The 26,152-nt window shown below is 43.2% G+C and overlaps 1 protein-coding gene and 1 long non-coding RNA gene across 4 annotated transcripts; one reads left to right on the top strand and one right to left on the bottom strand.

The window, feature by feature from the left end:
- Positions 1-1,132: 1,132 nt before the first annotated feature.
- LOC148163463 (uncharacterized) lies at positions 1,133-3,952 on the top strand. The gene is made up of 3 exons (XR_015769350.1): positions 1,133-1,491; positions 2,403-2,493; positions 3,169-3,952. It is a non-coding gene; the product is annotated as an uncharacterized LOC148163463 (long non-coding RNA).
- Positions 3,953-5,756: 1,804 nt separating this feature from the next.
- CBX1 (chromobox 1) lies at positions 5,757-25,253 on the bottom strand. 3 transcript variants are annotated; one of them, XM_028089934.2, is made up of 6 exons: positions 25,052-25,253; positions 16,429-16,487; positions 10,815-10,991; positions 10,155-10,332; positions 9,481-9,575; positions 5,757-7,269 (listed from the first exon to the last, which is right to left on the bottom strand). In XM_028089934.2, the coding sequence occupies exons 3-6, from the start codon at positions 10,952-10,954 to the stop codon at positions 7,125-7,127; spliced, it is 558 nt and encodes a 185-aa protein (XP_027945735.1). In that variant the 5' UTR covers positions 10,955-10,991; positions 16,429-16,487; positions 25,052-25,253; the 3' UTR covers positions 5,757-7,124. The 3 variants fall into 3 exon arrangements, with proteins under 3 accessions (XP_027945735.1, XP_027945734.1, XP_027945736.1); XM_028089935.2 differs by lacking the exon at positions 16,429-16,487 and adding an exon at positions 7,752-7,813 and having other exon boundaries at positions 7,203-7,269; XM_028089933.2 differs by lacking the exon at positions 16,429-16,487.
- Positions 25,254-26,152: the final 899 nt, after the last annotated feature.

The following is a 26,152-nucleotide window of genomic DNA, read 5'->3' on the forward strand; positions in this document are numbered from 1 at the left end:
ACCCCAGGAGGGGAGGACTGGCCATTGTGTGGCTAAGCCAGAGCTCACTTGGGAAGGTGGGTGGAGAAAGGGGAGGTTGACAATGAGGAATTCAGAAAGACAAAAGTCTTAAGTACCATATTAAACCTTCCAAGCAGGTGTTGGTACCTCTTAACAGGGTTCGCTAGTTGAATCCTCAGAGGAAGGATTCAGAATCCTTTTTGGCCTTTCTCATAGGACTGGGCTAGGTGGAGGTGCTGTCCCTTGGCCCAGCTCCTTGTCTGTCCACCTGTGAGAAAATGCATTTTTAATCTTGAGCATGCTGTCCTTTCGCTGGTGGCCCCACCTGCCAAAGGGGTGCAGAGCATCGGCGAGTAGCCACACCAATGACCGGGACTAAAAACCCGAGAAATCCACGAGACTGACACATGCCCGGTACTTGCACGTAAGAGCAGGGCCGCAGAACTAGAGCAAGAAGCCAGACTCCAGGGCTTAAGGCATCAGAAAGCCTCCCAGCTGAGGTGAACAGAATCTGTTCTCCCTTCGAAAACCTGCTTTAATATCAAGCCTACGAAGAGCTGGATGCTTCCAGGTGCTGGGTGCTTGCTGGATCTGCCACCACATGCTGAGGTAGGTGCCTAGCAAATGCTAAGGAATGAATGCTCACCTGGCAGCCTGTGAAATTACTGGACGAGGTTTAGGACCAGAAGCAGTTAGTTGATCCCCATAATGGAATGTCCCGTGTACCACTGTGTGACCTGGCTTAGCCCCATAGTGCTTTAATGGTGCTACTGGAGTATCCCAAGGGATGGAATAGAATTCATAACCTGAGTTTGTTTCAGTTTACACTGGCTTTTGTTTTTTAACCCCCATCTAGTTGGAAATTGTCATCAGATGAGCTCTTTCCTAATCAGGAATTAGCTAATGTCTGTAAGCCAGATAAAAGCAAGATTCTTGAAAAACGAATAAGACTAAAAATTAAGTTTGAAAAACTTTAATTCATGATGATAAAAAATACAAATATATAGAAGAGTAAATTGTGACAGGTAAAAGTCATGTTTTTGTATCTCTTCTAGAAATGTGTGTATTTTTAAGTACACAATTAGGCTGTAACTTTTATCCTGCAATTTTAACCTAACATATTTAAATTTTTTAAGAGGAAAAAAAAAATCATCTTACCGTTCGTGCTGCCCCTGCTCTGAGAAAGTACCTTTTTGTCACCCCCTCCCCCACGCCCCCTTATGGAGAGACGTACAGTTGTGTCTAGGATCCCGCTGATGAGCTGGGGCTTTGGGCCAAGTTGGTCAGCACTGGCTGTGGGGTTGACCTCTTTCTGCTGCTGGCAGGTGGAGTGGGTGCTCCAGCTTCAAGGCTTTCTCTGGCAGGAAGAAGATCCGAGGACTCGAGTAAGGCCTGTCAAAGAGCTGTTACCCCTCAGACAAGTGAGAAGAGGTCCTAGAGTCAGCAGCGAGATGAGCAGGCCTCAGGCTTAACTGAGCACCAGACTTCAAGGTGACCTGCTTGGGTGGGGGCGGAAGCCTGGCTTTGTCTTGACTTCAGCAGCACTAGGCTCCATTCGAGCCGATTTCTCCCCATGTCCTAATTCACATTAGCATTTGGAAGTAGACCCCTTATTTCAACCTCTGCCCTGCACAGATCTCACCTGTGAGGCTGGGCCCATTATTTCAGTGCCAATAAAAACAGAAATCCCGAACTAAGGGGAAATGTAGTGAGCTAGAGAATGCTCAGTGTCACCAAGACCTGGCCTCCAATGGCGGACTCTGGCCCCGACCAGGGAAAGTTGAACAGCAACAGTCAGCCAGTGAATGGGGAGTACTTTCCGTGGAGCCCTGCGTTCCTCAGGCAGCCCTCGGCCCTTTTACAACCCCCAGCTAGGCCAGACTTTGCTGCTTTTCAGGTTTGTTTGGCAAAAGCTGGAAAAACAATAGAAAAAAATAACATCCCCACCATCTTCACGTCTCCTGCCTCACCCAGGAGGCACTGACCTAGACCTACAGCTTCAGCTCCAACTAACTTGTTTTATGGCACTACCAGCAAGAAGTCCATTTCACTGTTGACGCTATCCACATAAAAGCACAGGCACCAGACTGGTGGCTGCCTCTCTGCAAGTCATCTTCCCAACCAAGTATAGAAATTGTCTAGCAAAACCCACGTGCTTCATTATCATGAGTGGTTGAGCCTTGTTATCACTGATCAATCTGGGACATGAAAGGGACTCACAGACCTTCAATTTGTCATTCTGTCAGCCTAACAAGAACCTTTCACCTTTCACTTTTCCCACAGAGGCCAGCCATCCTCCTTGCCTCTAGTTTTGAACTTCGTAGTGCAGAAGGAACGTGTGGGGCTTAGTATATACATGGAACTTAGCACATGATTTGAGTTCTACTCCTTGTTCTGTCCAGGACTTTTTGAAGTTCATGTCAGCCTGAATTAGTTGAGACACAGAATCCAGTGCACGGATTGTCTGGAGGAGTTTGGGATCCCACTAAAGAGGTGTGTTCTTAAAGCTGGTTCTTTTCCAGTCTAACTGCAGAATGGATAGGCTGCACAGTATTTGTTACTTAATTCCAGATGCTACCTCAACCAAGGAAACAAAACCTAGTTTATACTTGGGGGGAGGCAGGGAAAAGGCTAAGGAGTTGGTGCTCTGCCTTTTGTTTTAAACACAAATTTAATCAGGCTAATTCAGTTGTCTTAAACCTTCCAGTTCTCAGCTAGGGGCTGAAACAGTAATTTAAACAATGAGCCAGTGCCCTACAGCTGGGCCCCAAAGTAGCCCAGTCTGACCTGAGGCTATGCAAACAATAAATGGCAGGATTGGTCAAAGTCAACTAGGATTTAAAAATCCCTGTGGGGTAAACAGTGGCTCTGGTATTATCACAAACCACCAAGGTTACAATGCAGATCCAGATATGCTATTGAATATTTTAACACAAAGCTATTTAATGTAAGTAACAACTACAGAACCAAATCATCAGTATATATCGTAAACGACGTTTCAACCTCGCCTCATAGTCCTGCTGCCTCACTGGCTTAAGGTTGGGCGGGGGGGGAAGCCTTAGAAAACAGAATACTTGCTCTACCGGCCCCCCATAGAGCAGGACCAATTATGTTTCATCCCAGTGCAAGATGGTTTTATTTTGGATTTCATTTGCTTTCAATATTCAGCAATTTATTCAGCGGGAAGCTCCCAAGGCCGAGGTCAATTAAAAGTCATCCACAGAAGAGAGCTGAGCAACTGTGAACACATTAGTTAGAAGAGCAGTAATTTCTGAAGAAAACCTCAATGCTGGACAGTCAAACCAACGTGATATGCAGATCACAGATTGAGGATTGTCTCCGGAATCTTTGAGCTCCACCATCACCAAGCTTCCTTAGCCACACGACAACCCCTGGATGCGTCTGCGCAGATTGGTTCCTACCGCTGAAAAGCAAGATGAAGCTGAGATGCCTGCCTTTACTAAAGTGGAATGCTAGCCTGGTAGTGATATTTGTATTTCAGTTGTATGCTAGAGGGGAAACACTGAGCCTGGACTTAGTTGAGTCCTATCAGCCCTAAATTTTAAACAAGATCTTTTTATCCTCATGAACGACCCAACTTGCAAACCAGATTAATACAGTATCACAGAAACTGATCAAGTTGATTTGATCTCAAACAGAACCCGGGTCTGTACATAGTTTAGGATCTGGAGCCACTGTAGAAAATTTGGATTTCAGAGTTCCAGTTCCACCAAATTATTTTGGAGTAGCAGTTTCCTCTCATTTTCCCTTTCTCTGTGATGGAAATAGGGACTGTAACACACATTCCACTGTCACAGGTCATAAAGATGTCCTGAGCATACATGGCCAAACACCAAATGGCCATGTTAAAATCAAATTGAGCTGAGTTGGAATGAGTTCTGGAATATAAGATTGTATCTGAAAATAAATACTTAAAAACTCAACTATTAAACATAGTTGTCCAAACTTTCAAATCACACTGAAAAGCAGAAATAATTATTCCTGAGCACTGTCGGCTGACAGATTGCCTCTGTGGTCATTTACTGTACTAACTTGAAACTCAGTTGAAGACAGTGGAGGACACCTCAGATGGTGACTGGTCCCCAGATTAGTAAGCTCTTCTTCTGAAATAGCAACTAAGGTGATCCCGTCTCCTCTTCAACTCCCGGCTGGAGTCCCTGATGACGCAGCCTCACAGAAGCCATCCAGCTTGCCTTTGTGCTGCCTGAAGAAATCCTCTCCGAATACCTTCTGAAACATGGAAGCTTTGTTGTGCCTCTGTGTAGCTTTTATTTCCAACATTTCTGCACGCATCTGTGGCTTCAACAAGCACTTGAGAAAATTTTATACCGAAACCTTTAATCTAGACATGTGACAGTTGGCTTTCAAAAGATAACAAAATTGTGAAAATCTATCCTCACTTCCATTTTCATGCATGCATTATCAATTTCAGCATCTTCCTGGGGGGAAGAATGAGAGGGTTTTACCAGGGTTCAGGAATGCCAGAAATGGCAATTAAGTAGGTTCCAAAGGTTAAGACTAAAGCTTAACAGCACTCCATTCTGGACACACACCAAGGCTGAAGGCTAATTTCAGTGCGTCTAATGAGGCAGAAGAGAACCAGAACATCTCTGTCCACCACACCCCACCTCATTCAACTAGCAGCTGTGCTGCTGCCAACCACCAGGACATACCCAGACCTCTATGCAGAAAGACTGCCTCCCGGGCTCCGCTTTACCTCATCTCTCCATCATCTCCCCAAACTCCTAGGAGGCTCGCTTTTTTTTTTTTTAAAAGATTTTGTTTTTGGGTAATCGCCACACCCAACGTAGGGCTCTAACTCACAACCTTGAGATCAAGAATTGCATGCTCTACTGACTGAGCCAGCCAGATGCCCCAAAGAGGCTTTTTGAAAAAAATATTTATGCATCAGTTTATTTGGAACAAATGCTTTGTACTAGTGAGTAGAGCTGATTTGATCTCAGTGGAAATCTCATTTTCCCTCTTAATAACAAGAACTTAGTTCCATTTTGGCTCTCGAATTATAGGCAGAAAATGACGTTAAGAAAGCAGGTAACATTTTAATTCAGTGATCAAACACGAGGCCAATTCCTGAAAATTTTAGAGTTGACTATTTAGCTAAGGTGACACAAGTCTACAAACTACATGAGCCAAGAGGCACCTGGGTGGCTCAGTAGTTAAGCGTCTACCTTCTGCTCAGGTCATGGTCCCAGGGTCCTGGGATCGAGCCCCGTGTCGGTCTTCCTGCTCTGCGGGAAGACTGCTTCTCCCTCTCCCACTCCCCCTGCTTGTGTTCCCTTTCCCACTCCCCCTGCTTGTGTTCCCTCTCTGGCTGTGTCTCTCTCTGTCAAAGGAATAAATAAAATCTTAAAAAAAAAAAAAAAATGTGAGCCACGAACTAAACCTAACTCAAAAACCCATGTTTCCAAACATATCGTAGTCTGAAAATGCAAGCAGGTCAGAGTGCTAAATAAACTTTGAGCAGTATGAAGACAGAATGATGTGACAAGCTTTACAATCTCTGGAGTAATTATAAATGTTCAATAAATATTTACTAAATAAATAATGATGAAACCACTCAAAGATTCAGGCCAGACATTAGATTTTCAAGCCTACAGTGTTCAAGAAATTAAGCCATCAAACTGTGGAAGCTGTTTCCTTTTGGGCTGAACCTATAAGGTAATGAAAGGCAGGGAGGGTTTTTGGTAATGCTTAATCAAGACAGAAATCAAAGATTATAAATCTATAGTTTTATTAAGACAAAAACTGACAATGTGGTATGAAGTTTACATTTAAACAAAGTTTCCACAGAAACCTAACACATGCCTAAAAAGATTTTACCATGGAGTTCTAGAATGCAGGTCTAGACGATGTCAAGAACTGATGGATCTCATGATTCAAGACAGCATTTTGGGTATTAGTTAATTCTTAGGATTAAAAAAAAGTTTTATTTTGCTTTGTGTTTTAAAGTGAACCACTGCCCCAGTATGAAAGTTAAATCTTCTCCTGAGACCAGGGCTTTTGAAATCCTTCCACTCTTGAAGTGATTCAGTGAACTTGTGCTGTCAGTGATGAACCCTGCCACCTATGATTGATTTCAGAGTTCAAAGTTCAAATAACAGGCTTCAAGAGTTTTCCACCCTAAGAGCAGGGACTTTTCTTTCTCTATTCTCCCACTTTCTATTCTACCCTCTTCCCCTCCCCAAATACCTCAGCCAGTGGCGTGGATGGACAAGCTGATGTTAAAACTTCATAACTGGAAAAGAAAGGGTCTTCTTAACAATTTCAAGAATTAGCACCTCTAAGACAGAACAATCTGCCTATGTATACACTCCAATAAGACTTTTCCTCTTCAACCAGTTTCCATACCCAAAATGGCAGCTTTGGTAACATTAACTGGCTTAGTCCTTTGTTGGGAACAGCATTAAGCTCAGGCAGGGAACACCTTGGCTTTTAAGTTTCGGGCATTCACAGCTTTTAAACAGTCTCTCACAGTCCTCATTTAGGTTGCCAATGACATTTTTTTGAAAAGATAAAATATTCTGGACATAGAACCGAATCACCACAAGTTTGTTCTTTCCATTGTTTCACCATTTCCCCAATCAGGCCCCAAATTTTAACAAAAATGATCCTACCCATCTCTTTTCCTTCCCACCCCCAACCCTCCCACCCCCAAATGATACACCAGTAATAGCCAAAAACTACACACATGCTACGCTGTAAAAATGCAGAGTTAACACTATTGGGAAGAAGGCTGTGGGTTGTGGAGATGCGCTTTGAAGATCTACAGTATCTTTTGCTCTCCCACACACCCATTCTGCAAGTTCTGTCCTTCATGGAAGGCCCTTTGCCCGTCTCAGCAAAGTACAGAATGGGCGGCCTTGCAACACTTCTCTTCCTTCCCCTCCACTGGGATGGGTGTGCCAACTACACAGCATGGAAAGGCTTTAAAGCACTTGGGCTGCTGTAGGGCACAGAAACGATACTGACTCTTCAAAGAACATCTTCTCAAGCCACCTCTATGGTGTCAAGACAAGTAGAACTCCTTCCCTCCCCACTCGAAACCCACAGTCAGATGTGACAGGGGCAGGTACTCAGGAGAGTTAATTCTTGTCATCTTTTTTGTCATCATCCTCCGAGGGGTAAGAATGCCACGTCAGCCTTTCCTCATAGAAGGATATGACCACCTGTGGGCACTTGACATTGGCTTCCTTGGCAGGGACTAGGTCAGCCTCATCAGAATTTTTCCTGCAGAACAAAGCAGAGAGACCTTGAGACGAGGTGCTGGTGTCTCCTAACTTGGATGACACAAGGGATAGGGCTTTACAATTCCAGAAGAGTAGCCTAAGGAAGGGTGATAACATGGCCCAAGCAGCATTTTGTCAAGTGACATCCTCAGAGATCTTCTGTTGAAAATCCTCTCTGGGTATCTTTGTTAAAAGCTAAGTCACTTAACTCAATCTATCACATCTGAACCTCCGGGCAAGGTCAGGAAAAAAAAAACACATGACTCTCAGATTCTTAAAGGGCAGAAAAGAGGCTTCCACACTCTTCCAAAAGCCATATCCCAGCTACCAAAAGCCCATGGAGAGATCTCAGCTTTGTAACAGAATTTAGTATCAAGTTGGATAGTAAGATTTAATACCAATACTAAGATTTAATACCACTGGCTCTAGCCAACACAGGTGGACACGTTCTCATTGACTCATAATTACACTGTTTAACATTACCAAATGCCATGCTCACACAGATATTCCACAACTCCCAGGTGCTTTGAAATGGTGCTTCAACACTGGGAAGTAGAAAATAAGGGACTGTTACATAATTTTCTGTATTTTTCTGGATTTTTAAAATGGTCTCAAAATTTGAAAATCACATACATTTTTACAAGGGACTTAGGAGTAAGGCCACTGGGAATCTCCTAGATGGGAGCAGCAGCATTAGGGTAGGTAGCAGTTATACGATGGGATCTCTGATGAGGCACCACCCAAAACTTCTAGAACTCAGCAACAGATAAAACCAAAGCCAGAGAGCCCAAAGAACCAGGGTTGACTAAGCTGGTAAGGTAGGTTTTTGAACAATGGACTGAAGAAAATGGGAGGGGAAAAGGAGTATGATAGTACGGGAGCCTGAAGCAGGCTGCCCTTGTTGACAATAAAAACAACACTTTCTGAGGGAAGTTCATTCAGTCATTTCAGAGCAAAGAAATATTTGCTATTTTGGAAATAGACAAGCATCTCAACTCTCCAGGAAAATCACCTTAAAATGAACTTGGTTTTATAATCAACATCCAATCTTTTTATCTTAACCTGTAGATTTACATTCTTTACATATCTTTACAAATAGCAGTAATTCAACCAAAGGAGTGTAATCTTAAACAATATGGAGACAGTACTGTAACTCAGACTGGTCACATGCAGGCAGAGAAAATACATTCTAGTTGGACTATAACCCCTGCTTATCAATCCTTTTCCCCCAGATGCACACCTTAAAAATGAACGTTTCTCCTATAGGCTGCAATAAATCAGCTAAAAGTTCAGATTCAGTGAACATCTAGGGAATGCAAAATAAGAAAACAGTTTCACCTGTGACATAGGCTTTCAGTAGTGTCAAAATTAGGCCTCTCTGGCCACCTTCTAAACCAGAGGAATTAGTGTAGATGGGAGTTTCAGAGAAGGTTCTAGACTGACAAAAGGACAAAATCCTTAGAATGATGCCTTAATTGGCAAAAGTTTAGAATCAAATGATCCTATGGGAGGGGGGAAGCTCAAGTATTTTTCAACAACCAAGAAAAAGGAAAGAAAGCCTTCCTTTTGGACAGAGAACAGGGAAATTTTAGAGAATTTGGGGTTACAGTTCTTGTAACTCTCAAGACAAGTGTTTTCATTAAGCTGTTACGTGGAGTATTACTACCATTGCTATACTTCTAATGAAAAAAAAATAGCCTTGCTCTATGCTCAGTGTAGTAAAGAGGACTTGCTGACCCCTACTGGCTGATCCTGGAATTACAGAATCTGCACAAAGTAGAAAGGATCTAACAACCAAGGACAAAGAGCTACAGAAATTCTTAACTAACCCTGAGAAGTTAACAGAACTTCTGATCCTGGGGCCAGCCCGATCTTTATTAAGGAGGTAGTACAAGGGGAGGGTGATTCAATCACATTTCATTCTCCCCCTTCATTTACATAAGTGAAATGTGATCCTTCCCGTATCTTCTGTTCTGGATTTTCTCCCATCTCCTAAAAAACCGGGCAAAGATCTGAGAATCCTAAGGGCCCCTACCTGTAACTCATGAGTCCAGGTTGGCAGTCAGGCCGAGGGTCACTATCGAAGGACTATGCCATCTTAAAGATTTCACACTTGGGCGACTGGAATTTCGAAGGTCCAGCTCTTTTCCTCTGGCATGGAACAGATGGGGAGAAGAAAAAAACCACCACACAGAGCCACTGGCAGACTCACCATTTCATCAGGAACATGAGTTCTCCACTGGAGTCTGTAGCTCCAATAATCCGCTCTGGCTCCAAACCCCGGGCAAAGCCTCGTGGCTTTTCTGACTGTAAAAACCAGATGGATGGAACAACTTTAATTATATGGGGCTATTATCCAGACTGGAGTCACTCCTGCTTCTCTGATTAATATAATCACACTCTTTGTCAATATTTCACCAATACCTTGGCTCCAAGTCACAGGCCTTTTTGCATCCTTGAGTGATTCTTCCATCAAGGTCTTGAGGTTTCCCCATATGTAAAAAGGGACATACATCTCAAGCAAAATAAATTTTCACAGCTGTTTCTTCACCCTCAGAAGATAACTTACTTTAAGGTACTGAATAGATGAACATAGCTATCTCACACCTATAATGATTACAACACTGAAAACTACCTACAAGAATGAATTTACTGGCACTTACTATTTTTGAACCTCAGATAAAATAAGTATAGATTATGTGGCTTGACCAGAGTGAACCCCCTAACACTTTGTAAGCATTAGCCCAAGATTCCAGAAGGAATGAGAGATGGCTGCTGAGGTCCAAGAAGCAGCTGAATAAAAGTCCTTAAATCTAAAAATTAAAAGGGCTTTCAGCTTCTTTGACAGCAGTAGGAACTCTGGGCTAGTAAAAATTCTCCCCTCACCTCTTCTTTCTTCTTCTTTGGTTTGCTCTCTTCTCCCTTATCTTCAGAATCAGAGTCAGCTTTGCGTTTGCCTCCCTCTGATTTATCTGTCTCATGTGCGGTTTTCTGTGACTGTAGAAATTCGGCAATGAGATCAGGGCAATCCAGGTTCTCTTCTGGCTCCCACGTGTTATCCTCACTGAAACCAGAGGGCACAGTGAGTCACACTTCCCATTCAAAGTTAGCACACTCATACTAAGGAGACGCACAGGATGACGAGAGCTGGTGTCCTTGGAAAAGAGGAGTTAATGATAATGAGTAACCAGATTGTGTCCAAGACCAAGAACTTGGTAATGCTGAAATTTCTTGGGGGTGAGGGGAGGTAGGGGACTTTTTAATACAAATTGAAAGCTTAGAAACTTGCCTTCTTCAAAGGAAAATTACTCTCTTTGCATACTTGAATCAGTCTAAAGCTGCACATAAAACTGCTTCTCAGAAATCACTGTCTTGCATTATAGCACTTTGTACATGTAGACAGTTTTCCTAATTAGACTATAAGCCATGAAGGCCAGGCCTGGGTCACACTCCCCAACAGAGCACCCTAGGCCTTGCACATTACTAGACTCCTGAGAAATAGTCAGTGACTAAATGAATGGATTTACCCAGGTTAATGAAACTTACTCTGAGAACCCCTTCCACTTTAGGAGGTACTCGACTTTGCCCTTTACCACTCGACGGTCAAGAACTTTTTCCACCACATATTCCTCTTCCTCCTCTTCTAGCACCTCCTCCACTTTCTTCTTGTTTTGTTTCTTCCCCATAGTGCCCGCCAGCTTTCTGGTCTAAAGGGTGACGCTGCTAAAGTGATAAAATAAAAAGGGCGTTAGGGCACACTTTTCTTGGTTAGGTGAGTATGTGGACGGTTAGAAATCCAGGGACTTCACTGACTTTAATAGCGTATGCTGCTTATATTGTGTTCTGCCTATGCAGCTTCAGTATAAAATAAAGTTTTCTGATATATTCAGCTAGAAAGTTAGTGCATAAACAGCCCCAACCAATCTCATAGCAAAACTTTATTCTTGCATATCCACTTAAAACTTTTATACCTATTCTAAGTTTTTTGTTTGTTTTTGTTTTTTAAGATTTCACTTATTTGTGAGAGAGAACAAGCAGGGGGAGTGGCAGGCAGAGGGAGAAGCAGGCTCCCCACTGAGCAAGGAGCCCAATGCGGGACTTGATCCCAGGGCCCTGGGATTATGACCTGAGCTAAAGGCAGATGCCTAACCAACTGAGCCACCCAGGCATCCCTATTCTTTCTAAGTTATTATGTTCCCAATACCCCTTTAATATAGAGCATGGTATCTAAAATATTAATTAAATTGGGGGCACCTGGGTGGCTCAGTTGGTTAAGCATCCAACTCTTGTTTTCAGCTCAGGTCATGATCTCCAATCAGCGGGGAGTCTCCTCTCTCTCCCTCTGCCCTTCCCCCTGCTCATGCTCTCTCTCTAAAATAAATAGATCTTTAAAAAAAAAAATTAAATTGAAAGCAAGGCTCCTAAAAATAATGTACACATCAGACTTATATACATATAACCCTCTGATCCATACTTCCGTATTACTGGACTTCAACTTTTACAGTGTGAAGTAGCTTGTCCTATTTATCAAACATCTGGCTTAATTTTTCCCCATTTCTTTGCATTGTTAAAACACCTCTCCTGAGTCTCCTTAAGGTTTTTTATGCAGCGTTTTCTGAATGCCAGCAATGATTTACAATTTGAAAGTTTCTTGTTAGTTTCTTACTCTACTTAGTTTATTTCTGAGGTGGAGAAAAGACTCATAAAAATGCCAGAATGACTACAAAATCCTCTAAACTGGGACAACGCAACAATCTGGAAAATGATAGGGGAAAAAAAAAAGAGATTGTTATTACAGTTATAGAACCTGAGTTTATTCTTTTGTAAAATACATCTCCAGGCCGGGTGACTCCTAGTGCTTAAATTCTAGTTCCCTATGAATTTATTTTTAATCCTTCAAATAAAACAACTGTTGGTAGGCTTAAAGCCATTTGCTTACCAATTTGTGTCAGTAGGTGGCGCCCTAAGATATCAATACAACAAAATGAGCTACAAACCTGGCCAAAAATCTAATTGATGGATCACAGTTGCCCACAATGAGATACAAAGAATCAAGAGTATAGCAGATAATCCAAGCCAAGAAAGTAGTTACTACCATGTCTGAAATTCAAAGCAATGCTGATTTGGGGTTAAACTGGTTGTTCCTAGCATCCTTGAGAAAGGGAGTCTTACTTAGCCTAAGTAGAAATTCTTCTAAACATACTTTAATATGGGCATGTACAAAATATTTTTTTAAAAAAGTCCATCTACAGGATGCCTGGGTGGCTCAGTTGGTTAAGCAACTGCCTTCTGCTCAGGTCATGATCCCAGGACCCTGGGATGGAGTCCCACATCGGGCTCCCTGCTCAGCAGGGAGTCTGCTTCTTCCTCTGACCTTCCCCCTTTCATGCTCTCTGTCTCATTCTTTCTCTCTCAAATAAATAAATAAAATCTTTAGAAAAAAATAAAATTTCAAAAAAAAGTCCATCTACAGACCATATGAAATATAACAAATTTTCATAAAAGTCAAGATCATCATATGAATCAGTTAAATTATCCACAAGCAGCTTTGGTTTATACCCTGAGATATTCCCATGTCCGCATACATGAGCAATGCTTACTTACTGAAACATTTGTTTAACTATACTAGAAAATCTAGACACTGCTGGATACTGGATATTCAAGAGAATTAAGACATGGTTCTTGCTTTTCTGATGCTTAATGTCTGAAAAGAAAAAAGCAAACACCACTTTTACTTAAAGGTATTCTGAACTTTAAGATTTTATTTATGGGGCACCTGGGTGGCTCAGTTGGTAAAGCGCTGGCCTTCAGCTCAGGTCATGATCCCAGGGTCCTAGGATCGAGCCCCGAATCAGGCCCCGTGCTCAGGAGGAAGCCTGCTCCTCCCTCTCCCATTCCCCCTGCTTGTGTTCCCTCTCTTGCTGTCTCTGTCAAATAAATTAATAAAATCTTTAAATAAATACTTTATTTATTTGACAGAGAAAGAGAGCGCACAAGAGCGGAAGTGGCAGGCAGAGGGCGAGGGAGAAGCAGGCTCCCTGCTGAGCAGAGAGCCCGATGTGGGGTTAATCCCACCTGGGATCATGACCTGAGCAGAGGCTTAACTGACTGAGCCACCCAGGTGCCCCAGGTATTCTGAACTTTTGCAGAGTGGCACAAAACAATGTTTTCTGGAGTGCTTTTAGTGTAGTCTAAGGCAACATGCAAGGCCCCTGTCCACAGAAGGATTCAGAACAGTTCTCAGATAAGAGGCATCTTTTCAACACTCTTCCTCTCCACTTTCATACTGAAGAATCTGCTTTGCTTTCCTTCCCTCCCCAACCTCTCTGTTTTTTAGAGAAAATGCCACACGAGTCTTCCCTTCTATCTTTTACTGATCAGACTAACCAGGGGATTGAATATAATCTGGCTAATTCTTGGCTAGCTTCACTATGCCTCTGATTCAGAGGCTCTGTGTGCTTCTTTGTGGAGGGAGATAATTTCATGTTTCCAGAATTCTAACTGCCATATTACAAGTATTATTTTATGAGGAAAGAAAAATTTAGTTTTCCTTTTGGATAAGTACAGTTGTGCTTCCTCCCAAGAACAAGTCCTATTCTTTGCTTCCCTCTACTATGAGTTGAAGAAGTAAGCAGGATTCATCCTCAGTCTTTGGTTAACGTGTGGAGAAAAATAAATTGACAATCACCTCAGATAACAAAGGGTACCACAACTCTCCATACATTAATTTGGACTTAGAAATTGGAAGATACTCCCTTTCTCAATAGGTGGAAGGAAAACAATGGGTTACAGACAATCCAAAAACAGTAACTGTCCCCTAATAACCCCTCTACCAAGTAATTAAATTTAAGAAAGTAGAGGAAAGGCATTCTATCATTATGGCTTCAAAATTCAGAGCTATTCAAGGCCCTGTGTTATCTACATTAAGAGCTGTATTTGTCTTTCTCACAAAAAGCAGCAGCACTGAACACTGCCCATCCTATCCCGCTACTATGAACCAAAGGGGTCAGGACAGCTTCTGGTTTGTCTCTAGCTATCCTACAGGGCCTACTCTAGCAGGCCTCCTCTCCTTGTATCATTAACCTGGTCCCCAGGAGGAAGAGTCAAGGGACAAAGAATATATCCTTTAGGTTAAGTAAAGAAACCCCCCTAAATGGGGAATCTAAAGTGAGACCTCTTGATTTTCTTTACTCATTTAACTCATTGTCTTAAGAGCAACTCTAAAAAGTGAAGAATGTAGAAAACAGACTCCTGCTTCTCTCTGGGCTTGCTTATCTGGCTCATCCCAGCATCTACCTCAGGTACCGGATTCTTTATATTGGAGATTCTCAGCCAGGCTTCCCAACTTGTTTTCCCCTTTTTTATAGGTAGTTCTCTAGGGTCCTGAATAAGCTGGTTGTCAAAATCAGTGAAGTAAATTAAATATGCAACCCACTCTTTCTATAGAATCCAGCACCTTCAGATGAGCCAAGAACCCCCTTAAATATTACAAAGTGCCGATTCTCAGTTTCTGTATGATTTTTTTTTAAGTTTTTATTTACTTTTTTGAGAGAGAGAGAGAGAGAGAGAGAGAGAGAGCGCATGAGTAGGGGAGGAGTAGAGGGAGAAGCAGAGGCAGAGGGAGAAGCAGAATCCCGACTCATGACCTGAGCCAAAGGCAGACACCCAACCAACTGAGCCACCTAGGCGCCCCCCCAAATGGATTATTTCAAGAGAAATCCTCTTTCCCTGAATATGGCAGCCTCCAAACACTAGCAGGGATATCCAGAAGGACAACTCTCAATTGGAATTGCTTGGCAAGGAAATCTCAAGGTAACTCAAATCAGTGTAGTAGCACAACGGAAAAAATGCCTTTCATCAACACAATTTGCCATTTCCCCCTAAGCATCCTGGCACCACAAGTGCCATAATCATTGAACAAAGAGTCAAAATTTATGACAGAACAACACAAGAGGTGTACGTAAGGGTGAACTCAGAAATCTTAGTTTTAGACAAGTCTCCTCACGGCTTATCCCGATGTTGCAGACAAAAAAAACTAGAGTTAACCTAAGCTGCTATAACTTTTATCTAAATAATTACTGGCGGGGGCACCTGGCTGGCTCAGTTGGTAAAGCATGTGACTCTTAATCTTGGGATTTTGAGTTTGAGCCCCACGTTGGGCTCAAAATAAACAAACAAATTTACTGGGTCTGCCACATTTTAAGCTGCCTAGAAAAATACACTTCTATTGAAATTTAGTTTACAAAGCGCTACCTCATTCGATCCTCGAAATGTAATGTCCTCAGTAAGGACGCCCAGCAAGGCAGAGCTAGGAGCCCTGCTGCACACACGGAACCAGGAGCTAGCCACACACCTGGAGGGAGACTTCCCTTCAACCTGTATAAGAACAGGACAGAGATTTCTTCCTTCCTTCTTCTTCTTTTTTTTTTTTTTTAGTATTTTATTTATTTGAGAGAGAGAGCATGAGCAGGGGGAGGGACAGAGTAAGAGGGAGAAGCAGATTCCCCGCTGATGCAGGGGCTCGATCCCAGGACCCCGGGGGATCACGACTCGAGCTGAAGGCAGACGCCTAACCAACTGAGCCACCCAGGCGCCCCAGGACAGAGATTTCTTTAAATGGATCCTCCCTACAATTTGTCATCAGTAAATAAGAAGTGACTGATAATGATTTTCTTTCAGAAAAGACCTTGTAAGGTATGGCTATTAAAAAAACAATGATTCTTAATTGGTTACTGGAATACAAAGGTATTCACTGTTAATTAAATCAGCAGGCAGTAACAAAGCCTTGGTTGTCAGTGCCCCAGCAAGCCTTTGGAGTCTTAAATTGACACATGATAGACGGTGCGGAAATTGTGAAGTACCTACACCAAGTAGGCTGGAGAGAGTACTAAGAAAATGCCAATTTTAAGAAACCAAAATTCATCTAGAGTGTCCCAATGAATCCAGGGATGGTGTAAATCTGAAGCAAGAGTCACAAACTCATAGCACTTTCAAGAGGGGAAAAAAAAAAAAGCACTGTTCTGATTCTCCCTCTACACCCTCTACCAGGAGGTAAGAAGCTAGAAAATAGAGAGGAACAATGCTACTTGAAAGCAAAAGGCGGTAAGTATCAGATACAAGATAAGGCATTTTGTTTTGTTTTTGAGGAGCTGGTACTTACTTCTTGCCAGCCTGAAAGATCAAATTCCAGATGTCAGGACAGGTAACAATCACAGGCCTCTGAAACCAAAGCAGTAGGGCTTTGAGCTAAATGCTAAAGAGCATTCAGAATGTTGGTCTGGTGAGGTGACCATCTTTACTAAGAAAGAATTCACAGGAAAGCAGACCTTGAGGAGAGAGCTTTCACCTACAGCAGAATCAGAACCACCCATGAAGTTTATAGACAACCAGATCCAATGACATAGAAAGTAGGGTGTGCATTATTTTTAAGAAATACTGTTTCTCGGGGCATCTGGGTGGCTCAGCCGTTAAGCGTCTGCCTTCGGCTCGGGTCATGATCCCAGGGTCCTGGGATCGAGCCCCGCATCGGGCTCCTTGCTCGGCGGGAAGCCTGCTTCTCCCTCTCCCACTCCCCCTGCTTGTCATTCCTGCTCTCACGATCTATCAAATAAATAAAATCTTAAAAAAAGAAATACTGTTTTTCTATCTGTAATATAATACATGTATTCATATTCAATTACAAAAATATTTTTTGTAGGAAATCAAAGTTCCTTGGCCCAAAACCTGCCAAAGCCTGTTCTCATTCTTTTATAAACACAGATATACATTAAGTGAAAATAGATTATTATGGTTCTACAACTTGCTTTTTATAGAACGTAGTGCATCTTTCACACTGTTCCATATAGATCTCCATTCATAACAAGCTGCACAGTATTCCATAATGTAAGGACACACCATACTCTAACCATCACCTAGTGATGAAAATTTGGGTTGTTTCCAATTTTCTATTATTACAAACAATGTTGCTTTGACCATGGCATCTGCATCTTTAAAAGCTTCTTAGGTGATCTGTGTGACTCTTGATATTAGGGTCATGAGTTTGAGCGCCACGCTGGGCATACAGTTTGCTTAAAAATAAATAAATAATATAAAATTAAAAGCTCCTTAGGTGATTTAATGCATATCCTTGGATAAAAGCCATTGCTGTAAGAGGACTGGCAGAAACTACATTCCTCAGGTGAAATGACACAATTACAGACATAAATCAATTCTTAGAGTCAGCTAAAAGGCAGGTGAACATTTTACTTTCTTCATAGAATTGAGAATAAGGTTGGAGCAATAAACTGATGCTCTTGAAAACAAAACCTTCTCTATATCACATTCAGCATTATTCAATCTAGACCCTTTCTGCAAGAGCAATAAAATTGGAAGAGCACTGCTTGAAGGATCCTCATAGTTCCTCTCACCAGAAGAAAGCTAGTATGAGGTCAAGATGGTTATCTTTCCTGTCCCTACCTCTCAAAACAACTTTATGCCTATAGGCAGTTATATATATTTATTAAATAACTCGATTTCCTAATAAGTAAAAAAAAAAAAAACCAAACATGTAACAACCCTCATGAGGTTCCTGAGGTGAGCTTTTATGACCTTCTGGTATTATCTATTTATGCATTTGCAAATATGTCCTATTTCATTAGATTATTTACTGCTTTAAGCTTAAAGATAGCTTTCTGAAACCCAATGCATTAAGAACTCAGTAAGAAAACAGCACTTCCATCCTGTTGTGTATGGTTGAAATTCATGGCTAAGTTTTTAAAACCAGAGAGCAGCTCCAAAACACACTCAAGAAGGACCCAGGTCTGGCTGTCATGAAGGAACCAATAATTATGAAACAGAGAAACCAAGATCTCATTTCTAGACGACCAGACAGAAGAGCTGCCAGAAACTGAAAAATCACACTTCATATACCTAAAGTGTAGAAAATTTCTTGTGCTCTTCCTTTTATCTGGCCCACACAGGAAAATAAAGTAACACGGGCGCCCGGGTGGCTCAGGTGGTTAAGCGACTGCCTTCGGCTCAGGTCATGATCCTGGAGTCCCGGGATCGAGTCCCACATCGGGCTCCCTGCCCAGCGGGGAGCCTGCTTCTCCCTCTGACCCTCCCCCCTCTCGTGCTCTCTCTCTCTCAAATAAATAAATAAAATCTTAAAAAAAAAAAGAAAAGAAAGTAACACCACTCTTGTAGTAACTGGCAAAAGGAATATTACCTTCCTACAAGAAAGGTAAGACGGGTGAGAAAGGAAGTAAACCCTGAATACAATGGAAAATCTCAACCATTTGATTTGTGAAAAGAACGTTAAGATTTCTGAAAATCAGTATAAATACCAAAAATCAGTTTTGATGATGCAACCAGTAAAGCTCTTAACAAACTCCAGAAGTTATGATTTCAGGCTCAGCTTTTACACATTAACTTTTTTAAAAAGCCAATTAAATGAACAGTCGTCTAAGAATTCATAGTGTGTTTACTGAGCTCACGACAAAAGTGACAGCCATCCTTGATTTCTCCCCACTTATCCTCCGGATCTAGCCTCTTACTAAATCCTATTGAGTTTGTATCTTAAATTTCTTTTTTTTTTTGGTAAATATCTTTCAATTCCTACATTTTTTTAGGCCTACTACTTCCATCCTATTGCAAGCTAACATCATCTCTTGACTGGGTAACTCCTAACCCGAAGCATTCTCAATACTAGCCACTCACTTAAAATGCAGATCTTTTCAAATCATTATCTGTGAGCATCTGAGCTGAAGACCACTACACCTAACCTATCAATCACAATTACCTTGATCTTTGACCCAATCTTTCACTTCACTGATTCCCTTACCTAAAATGTCAGGGTCAGAGCCTCCCTGAGGCCCCAGACTAGGTTAAGTTATTAATTCTTCCTATGAACACCCTCCTACAGTATTCATCATTCAGCAATTATCTATTGGATACCTATTATGTGTAAGGTGCTAGACAAAGGGGGCGAGCAGGAGAGACAAAAATCCCTGGTCTCTTAGAATTTATATTCTAATGTGGACAAGCTGAGCATGAGTGGGAGTATGTGCACGCATGCATGTGCAGGCAGAGCAGGGCAGACAATAAGCAAGAAGGTAGTAGTGATAAATGCTATAAAGAAAGTATCTTTAGAGCTCCTGGGTGGATCAGTTAGTTAAGCGACTGCCTTCGGCTCAGGTCAAGATCCTGGAGTCCCGGGATCGAGTCCCACATCGGGCTCCCTGCTCAGCAGGGAGTCTGCTTCTCCCTCTGACCCTCTTCCCTCTCATGCTCTCTATCTCTCATTCTCTCTCTCTCAAATAAATAAATAAAATCTTAAAAAAAAAAAAGAAAGTATCTTTAGATTAAGTAATATTTAAACAGAACCCCAATGACAAGACAACTTGGCAAAAATCAGAAACACACACCAAGCTGAGGGAATAGTTGGTTCAAAGTCCTAAAGTGAGAAGAGCTTGCTTTATCTGAGGAACAGAAATGTGACCAGGTAGAAATAACGAGACTGAAGGAATGGCCAGTAAGGACCAGATGATAATTATTGTGCATATCACTCCCCACATCACTCCTTCTTTCATCTAGCTCCTTTTTCCATTCCTTATTTTCCTTCTGCCTCTTTTGCCTCTAGCTTAAAGACCTAGGCATTGGGGCGCCTGGGTGGCTCAGATGGTTAAGCGTCTGCCTTAGGCTCAGGTCATGATCCCAGGGTCTTGGGATTGAGCCCCACATCGGGCCTCACATCGGGCTCCTGGCTCAGCGGGGAGTCTGCTTCTCCCTCTGCCTCTGCTCATGCTCTATCTCTGTCTCTCAAATGAATAAAAAAAAAAAAAAAAAGACCTAGGCATTAATGACCATCAAAGTTTTTAACTACAGCTCCTCCAGCGTTTAATACTATCTATTTAAAACCAAATAAAATCAATAAGCATTTACTAAAATCCTGGGTGGCATATAGGGTGACCAAGTCACTGGCGAAAGCACTGACGGTTCCACATTGAAGGGACCCTCTCACACCCAGACAAATGGAGCTGTTTGTTCAGGCCGGCAGGATATACAGCCACACAGGGAGCACATGCTTTTGAGAATCCCTTAATGGTAAGTAACAGCAACATAATAATAACTAAAACTTACTGAACACTTAAAACTTAATGTATATAGGGACACCTGGGTGGCTCAGTTGGTTAAGCATCTGCCTTCGGCTCAGGTCATGATCCCGGGGTCCTGGGATCGAGTCCCACATCAGGCTCCTTGCTCAACAGGGAGCCTGCTTCTCCCTCTGCCTCTGCCACTCCCCCTGCTTGTGCCTCTCTCTCACAAACAAAAAAACCCACTTAATGTATATAAAGGCATTCAATCCTCATGGCAACTCTATTAGACCCATTTCACAAATGAGAAAACTAAGGCTTATGAAAATTTCCCAAAGGCCCCAGAGCCAGGCCTGAAAGATAAAAACATACAAAACAATCCAAGTTGAACTTTATTTCAGTAAGAGAAATGGTAAGAATGTATAATAATTAGGGGCGCCTGGGTGGCTCAGTCGTTAAGCGTCTGCCTTCAGCTCGGGTCATGATCCCGGGAGTCCTGGGATCGAGCCCCGCATCGGGCTCCCTGCTCAGCGGGAAGCCTGCTTCTCCCTCTCCCACTCCCCCTTGCTTGTGTTCCCTCTGTCGCTGTGTCTCTGTCAAACAAAATTAAAAAAAAAAAAAGTGTATAATAATTAGCAAAAGAAACATAAGCAAGAATAAGTAGCCACAAAAGCACTACCGGGGCTTGGAAGAATAAATGGATAGGTTGATTAGGAAAGGTTTTGAAAAGTTGGGATTGAAGCCAGGCTCCAACAGCATTTTGAAAAGAGGGTAATTTGGCCCAAGGAACCTTTGTGAACAAAAGCAATGAGGCACATCTGAGGCAGACGGTGTGTAAACCAGTTTGGGCGGAGTAGACTGAATAGGAAAGTGGTAGGTAACTGCTAAAAAATTTTCTACGAGGTCCCTCCTCCTTAAAACAAAAACCAACTCCTCAGTGCAACATCTAGCACCCTTTGGTTCCAACCATTTCATACTTCTACTCCCTCACAAAACCTACACTCCTGTCAAAACTATAACCTGAACATGTCCTGCACATTTCCTCCATGCAAGCCTTTGCTCATTATTAAGAAGTGTTCCTGTCCAACACCAACAGTCAAAATCCGAGCCATCCTTCAAGACCGAACTTAAATGCTACTTCTTCCATGAAGCCTAGTCAAATATTTCTCTTTTCCTTGTGGTTCCTAAAACATTTTGTTTCTACTTTTACTCACTCAATGAAAGGCAGGTCGGAGCCCTGTGTAACGTGTTGAACCTTCCTTGTATGGACAGTAAGGATGGATGTCTCAGACTCCAAAAACCAGGGACTAGAAGTTCAAAGCTGTTAGTCTTTTAGAGAATGATCAGTAAGAGGAATCTCATCTGCAAGCCCAAAATGGAAAACAAGAAAGAAGTACTTCTTTGCTGAGCATTAGCAACTACATACCAGTCATCAAAAGGCAGGTGAAGGCATGTGTGATATATACTTCATTTGTAGTCCTCTTGACTCATGTTTCTAAACTGCCGTTAGTCTGTTTGTTAGCTATGGCTGTTTGGGAGGCAAATGCTTTCCAGATGGAAAACTTGACTGAGTAGAAAACAAGAATTCGTGCCACATACCCAGTAAGCAGGAGTTTCATTTTTAAAGGAATACCTGCCCTTGAATTCCAGGACTAGGACTAGAAAACTGGTGTGTTAATACAATTAGAATTTTATCTGAGATGTGTCCAGAAACTTGGCTAACCCCTTTCAGTATGCTGATGTGGATAAACCGACACACACAGCTTTGGGTTGAGGGGCCAAAGGGATGTGCAAGAATTAGTAGGACACAGTGATAAACCTGAAGCAAGTCTTTTAGTTTAAGGGGAAATAAAAATGATTAGAAAGCTAGACCAGAACTATGGCTGAGTTGGAGTTAAAAGCAGAGACCAAAGCATTCAAAGATAAAACAAAACCAGATTATTGACACTAACCTCTCAAATACCACAGTTCGGTTAGGCCCTCAATGTGTTAGCTATTACTAAAGAGAAAGGCACAATTTCACAGATAAATTAGGTAGCTCCTTTTTGGTCAGCAAATATAAAAGCTAAAGGCAGTGAAGATTTAATACAAGTTATTCAATTCAAATACTGACATGATCTGAATTTTGTCCATATTTGAATAACTTCTCCAATTAACCTTGGAAAGGCTATTCAATTTTTCAGTAGACATCACTACCTGGAAACACTATTTATTTAACTTTATGCAAAGAATCCAAAAGAGGGGCGCCTGGGTGCCTCAGTTGGTTAGGCGACTGCCTTCAGCTCAGGTCATGATCCCAGGGTCCTGGGATCGAGCCCCGCATCGGGCTCCCTGCTCGGTGGAAAGCCTGCTTCTCCCTCTCCCACTCCCCCTGCTTGTGTTCCCCGCCTCGCTGTCAAATAAATAAAATCTTTATTCTTTTTTAAAGATTTTATTTATTTGACAGAGAGAGACACAGCGAGATACTATATACTAGCCATTAGTATTTTGTTCCAAAAACTCTTCAGAGAAATAACCTACAAAATGAAAATCTATCGGGCGCCTGGATGGCTCAGTCGTTAAGCGTCTGCCTTCAGCTCGGGTCATGATCCCAGGGTCCTGGGATCAAGTCCCACAACGGGCTCCCTCCTCGGGGGGAAGTCTGCTTCTCCCTCTCCCACTCCCCCTGCTTGTGTTCCTGCTCCCGCTATCTCTGTCAAATAAATAAATAAAATCTTTAAAAAAAATGAAAATCTATCAAGTCTAATGCACAATCTGTTATATCACCAGAGGTAGTATATAAACAAGGTGAGATTCTGATGAAGAAACTACTAAAAAAAATGACAAAACGCATCAATTCTCTTTTTAAATGGTATGAACTCAAAAAGAAACATTTTCCTAGTCCCTAAAATGGGCACAAGATATAATGGTTGCTTTTTATTTTTTTAAGTTTATTTATTTGTAAGTAATCTCTACACCAACGTAGGGCTTGAGCTCAGGACCCAGAGATCAAGAATCATGTGCTCTTCTGACTGAGCCAGCCAGGCGCCCCTATTTAATGGTTGCTTCTTTTCAGATGTCTGGTTAGAAAATTATCCGTATCCTGCACTTAAAAACGCAGAAGGCTAGGGTATCCTTACTTGGTCCCTTTCAACCAAGAAGCTAGAAGCACCAGACTACACACTATTTACATCTTTAATGAAAAAAACAATTTAGGTTACAGCAGTCAATGAAGAAAAATGGCACCAAAGGGAAAACTGGAAATGAATGAGGATCCTGAACCTGCCCTAAAGCTTTATTAAGGTGTGACCAGTTCCAACAAGTTTCCCACTCATTCATATTACTTACAATACAAATGTCTGTAAGCACCTAGGAAGGAACACAGGTACTAATTTCCCCACTGTATTCGTCCTTCCATTCCAAAACCTTGGACCTTTTCGGAGCTATTCCAAACTGCTGACAGGTTCTTAATACAACTGAGGAGGCTATCTTACCCCAGGCCAGAGTTTCCAGTATAACTGACCTTTTTGTAAACTCCCTCAATCGAGTTAAACCAATACAAGTCTGTATATAAGGCCGTCCGTGAAAACCCTTCATCTGAAGCTTTGAAGAAGTATTGCTCATTTTGTATTCAAATTTTCCAACAACAAAGAAAGGCTGGCTAAAAAATCACAAGAGCCTAAGAAATAAATCTCACGAGCTCACTAACTTTTCCTCCTTGTCTCCCCATTTCCCACATCATCTCACAGTCTCTCTCACTAACTTAATTCCTTAAGTATGAACTCACCTACACGCTTCTACAATTTCACTGTCCTTTGTGACTAGTGACGATCCCAGATAACAACTTACGGACTGTGAACCAAAGCAAGCGCTGCACTGGGACTGTTTAACTCCCTGAAAGAATCAGAGTGAAGATAGTAGAAAATCCGGAAGAGGGAAGAAATCTTGTTTTGTCCTTTCTTCACACATTATTCTTACAGCCTCCCCACTGTGTGAGGACCCATCAGGAAGCAAAGGCGGCCAGTTTTCCCCTTCACTCCTTACAGAAACACTCTCGGGGCCTCCGCCCTACTTACCCTAACAGCTCCTCCCCCTCTAGATCCAAGCCGGGCACAGAACTGCCCCTCCCTCTCCTAGCCCCCTCTCCTGTTTAACCAACAGGTCTCCTCCCCAAGTAGCACACCTTGGGCTGCCCAGCCCCCTCTACGATTTCCTCGAAGTTACTTCTCCTTAGCCCGGCGAGCGAAATTCCGCTGGCAGCCCCGGCAGGACCCAATATTCTCAGGTTGCGAGGGTCTCGCAGCCGTCAGCCCTCCCCACGCATGTCCCAGCACCAAGGCTGCCCAGCCTGTCCCCTTCCCAGTTTACTCAAAGTGTTTCCTCCCCAGCCCAAACCGGCAGCCGCCCACCCAACCCACGTAACATTGTCTTGGTCTACTCAGGCCCCGAGGGGCGACCCGCCAGGGCTCGGCCCACCCCGAATCGCCTCTATCTCATGTTCAGAGTACGCTGTCCGCCCCGCCCTCTCCATCCTTCTCGCGCCCGGCGCCCGGACCCCCTGCACCCGGCGGAGAGCTCGGCGCGGAAGGGCGCGGGACCGGGCGCGTTCCCCGCTCCCAACCTCCGCCACAGGCGCGCGCGGCCCCTCACCCAGGGCTCCCGCCGCCGCCGCTGCCGCCGCCACCACCGCGCGCCTCCCCCCCGCTTCCCCGCCTCTAGCAGGCTCTTCACCTCAGAGCAGCGCCCAAGAGCCCGAGAGGAATCGGTGCCGCGCTAATGGCGCGTCGCGTCGGGCCGGCCGGGGGAGTGGCGCCCAGAAAAGCAACAAGCCGATGGCCGTAGTCGACCCCCTCACTGAAGCGGCGTACCGCAGGCCCCAGCCAACGGCCCTCCCCTCAGCCGAACAAAAGAGCCTCGTACTCGGCGCAGCCCGCCGCCCGCACCGCGCAGGCGCGACGACCCTCTGCACAGCAGTATGGGACTCGGAGTCCGTCCCAGACTACAAGACCCGAAGTGCTGCGCGCGTCCTGCACCTCCACGCGGAGTTTGCGAGGGTTTCAGGGAGTTTTAGTTTTTTAACTGCAAGCGCCGGAGCGAGTGTAGTTTAGAACGTTGCCGCCTAGAGAGTTAGAACCTGCGGTTTTACAAGCGAGCCTCATGATGCTTGGTGCGAAAAATCAACCACTTCTGGACAGTAATTAACATCCTCGAAAATTTTTATTTTATTTATTTATTTTTTTAAAGATTTATTTATTTATTTATTTGAGAGAGAGAATGAGACAGAGAGCATGAGAGGGGAGAGGGTCAGAGGGAGAAGCAGACTCCCCGCTGAGCAGGGAGCCCGATGTGGGACTCCATCCGGGACTCCAGGATCATGACCTGAGCCGAAGGCAGTCGCTTAACCAACTGAGCCACCCAGGCGCCCCGTCCTCGAAAATTTTTAATCGAAATAGGTTTCTCACCAGAGCTTTATCGAATATCCAATAATCTCCGTAATCCTCAATTTCTGCCTCAGATTTGTGTAAGGCTCCTACCTCCCCTTCTAGGTCTTGCCTCACCTTTTAGACTAGGTTTGGTCCCCCTGGTAGTTGTCATGGCATCCTGAGTTTCCCTTTTTCATTGGCTGTGCCAAGGGAGAAGCTCTAGTGCAGAACCCCCTTATCTCCATCAGCACTCCTCACCCAGCCTCCCAAAACATAGAAATAGGTAAAAATCACTCTTGTTATTCTTTGAGACAAACGGTTCAGTTCTGATTTCAACTATATCGCTGTCCCCAGATTTGTTCATATTGGAAATTCAGTCTCTCATGTCATTCACCCCACTTTATGGTCA

The sequence above is a fragment of the Eumetopias jubatus genome, unplaced genomic scaffold, assembly GCF_037043125.1.
Source record: "Eumetopias jubatus isolate StellerSeaLion01/CBP00866 unplaced genomic scaffold, mEumJub1_p1.0 scaffold_10, whole genome shotgun sequence".
Lineage (NCBI taxonomy): Eukaryota > Metazoa > Chordata > Mammalia > Carnivora > Otariidae > Eumetopias > Eumetopias jubatus.

Coding starts and splice junctions, on each gene's coding strand:
- CBX1 (XM_028089933.2), bottom strand. CDS start 10,954: ATGGGGAAGAAACAAAACAAGAAGAAAGTGGAGGAGGTGCTAGAAGAG. Junction 10,333..10,814: donor AAGTGGAAGGGGTTCTCAGA/GTAAGTTTCATT, acceptor CTCTGGTTTCAG/TGAGGATAACACGTGGGAGC. Junction 7,270..9,480: donor CTCATGTTCCTGATGAAATG/GTGAGTCTGCCA, acceptor TTTGTTCTGCAG/GAAAAATTCTGATGAGGCTG.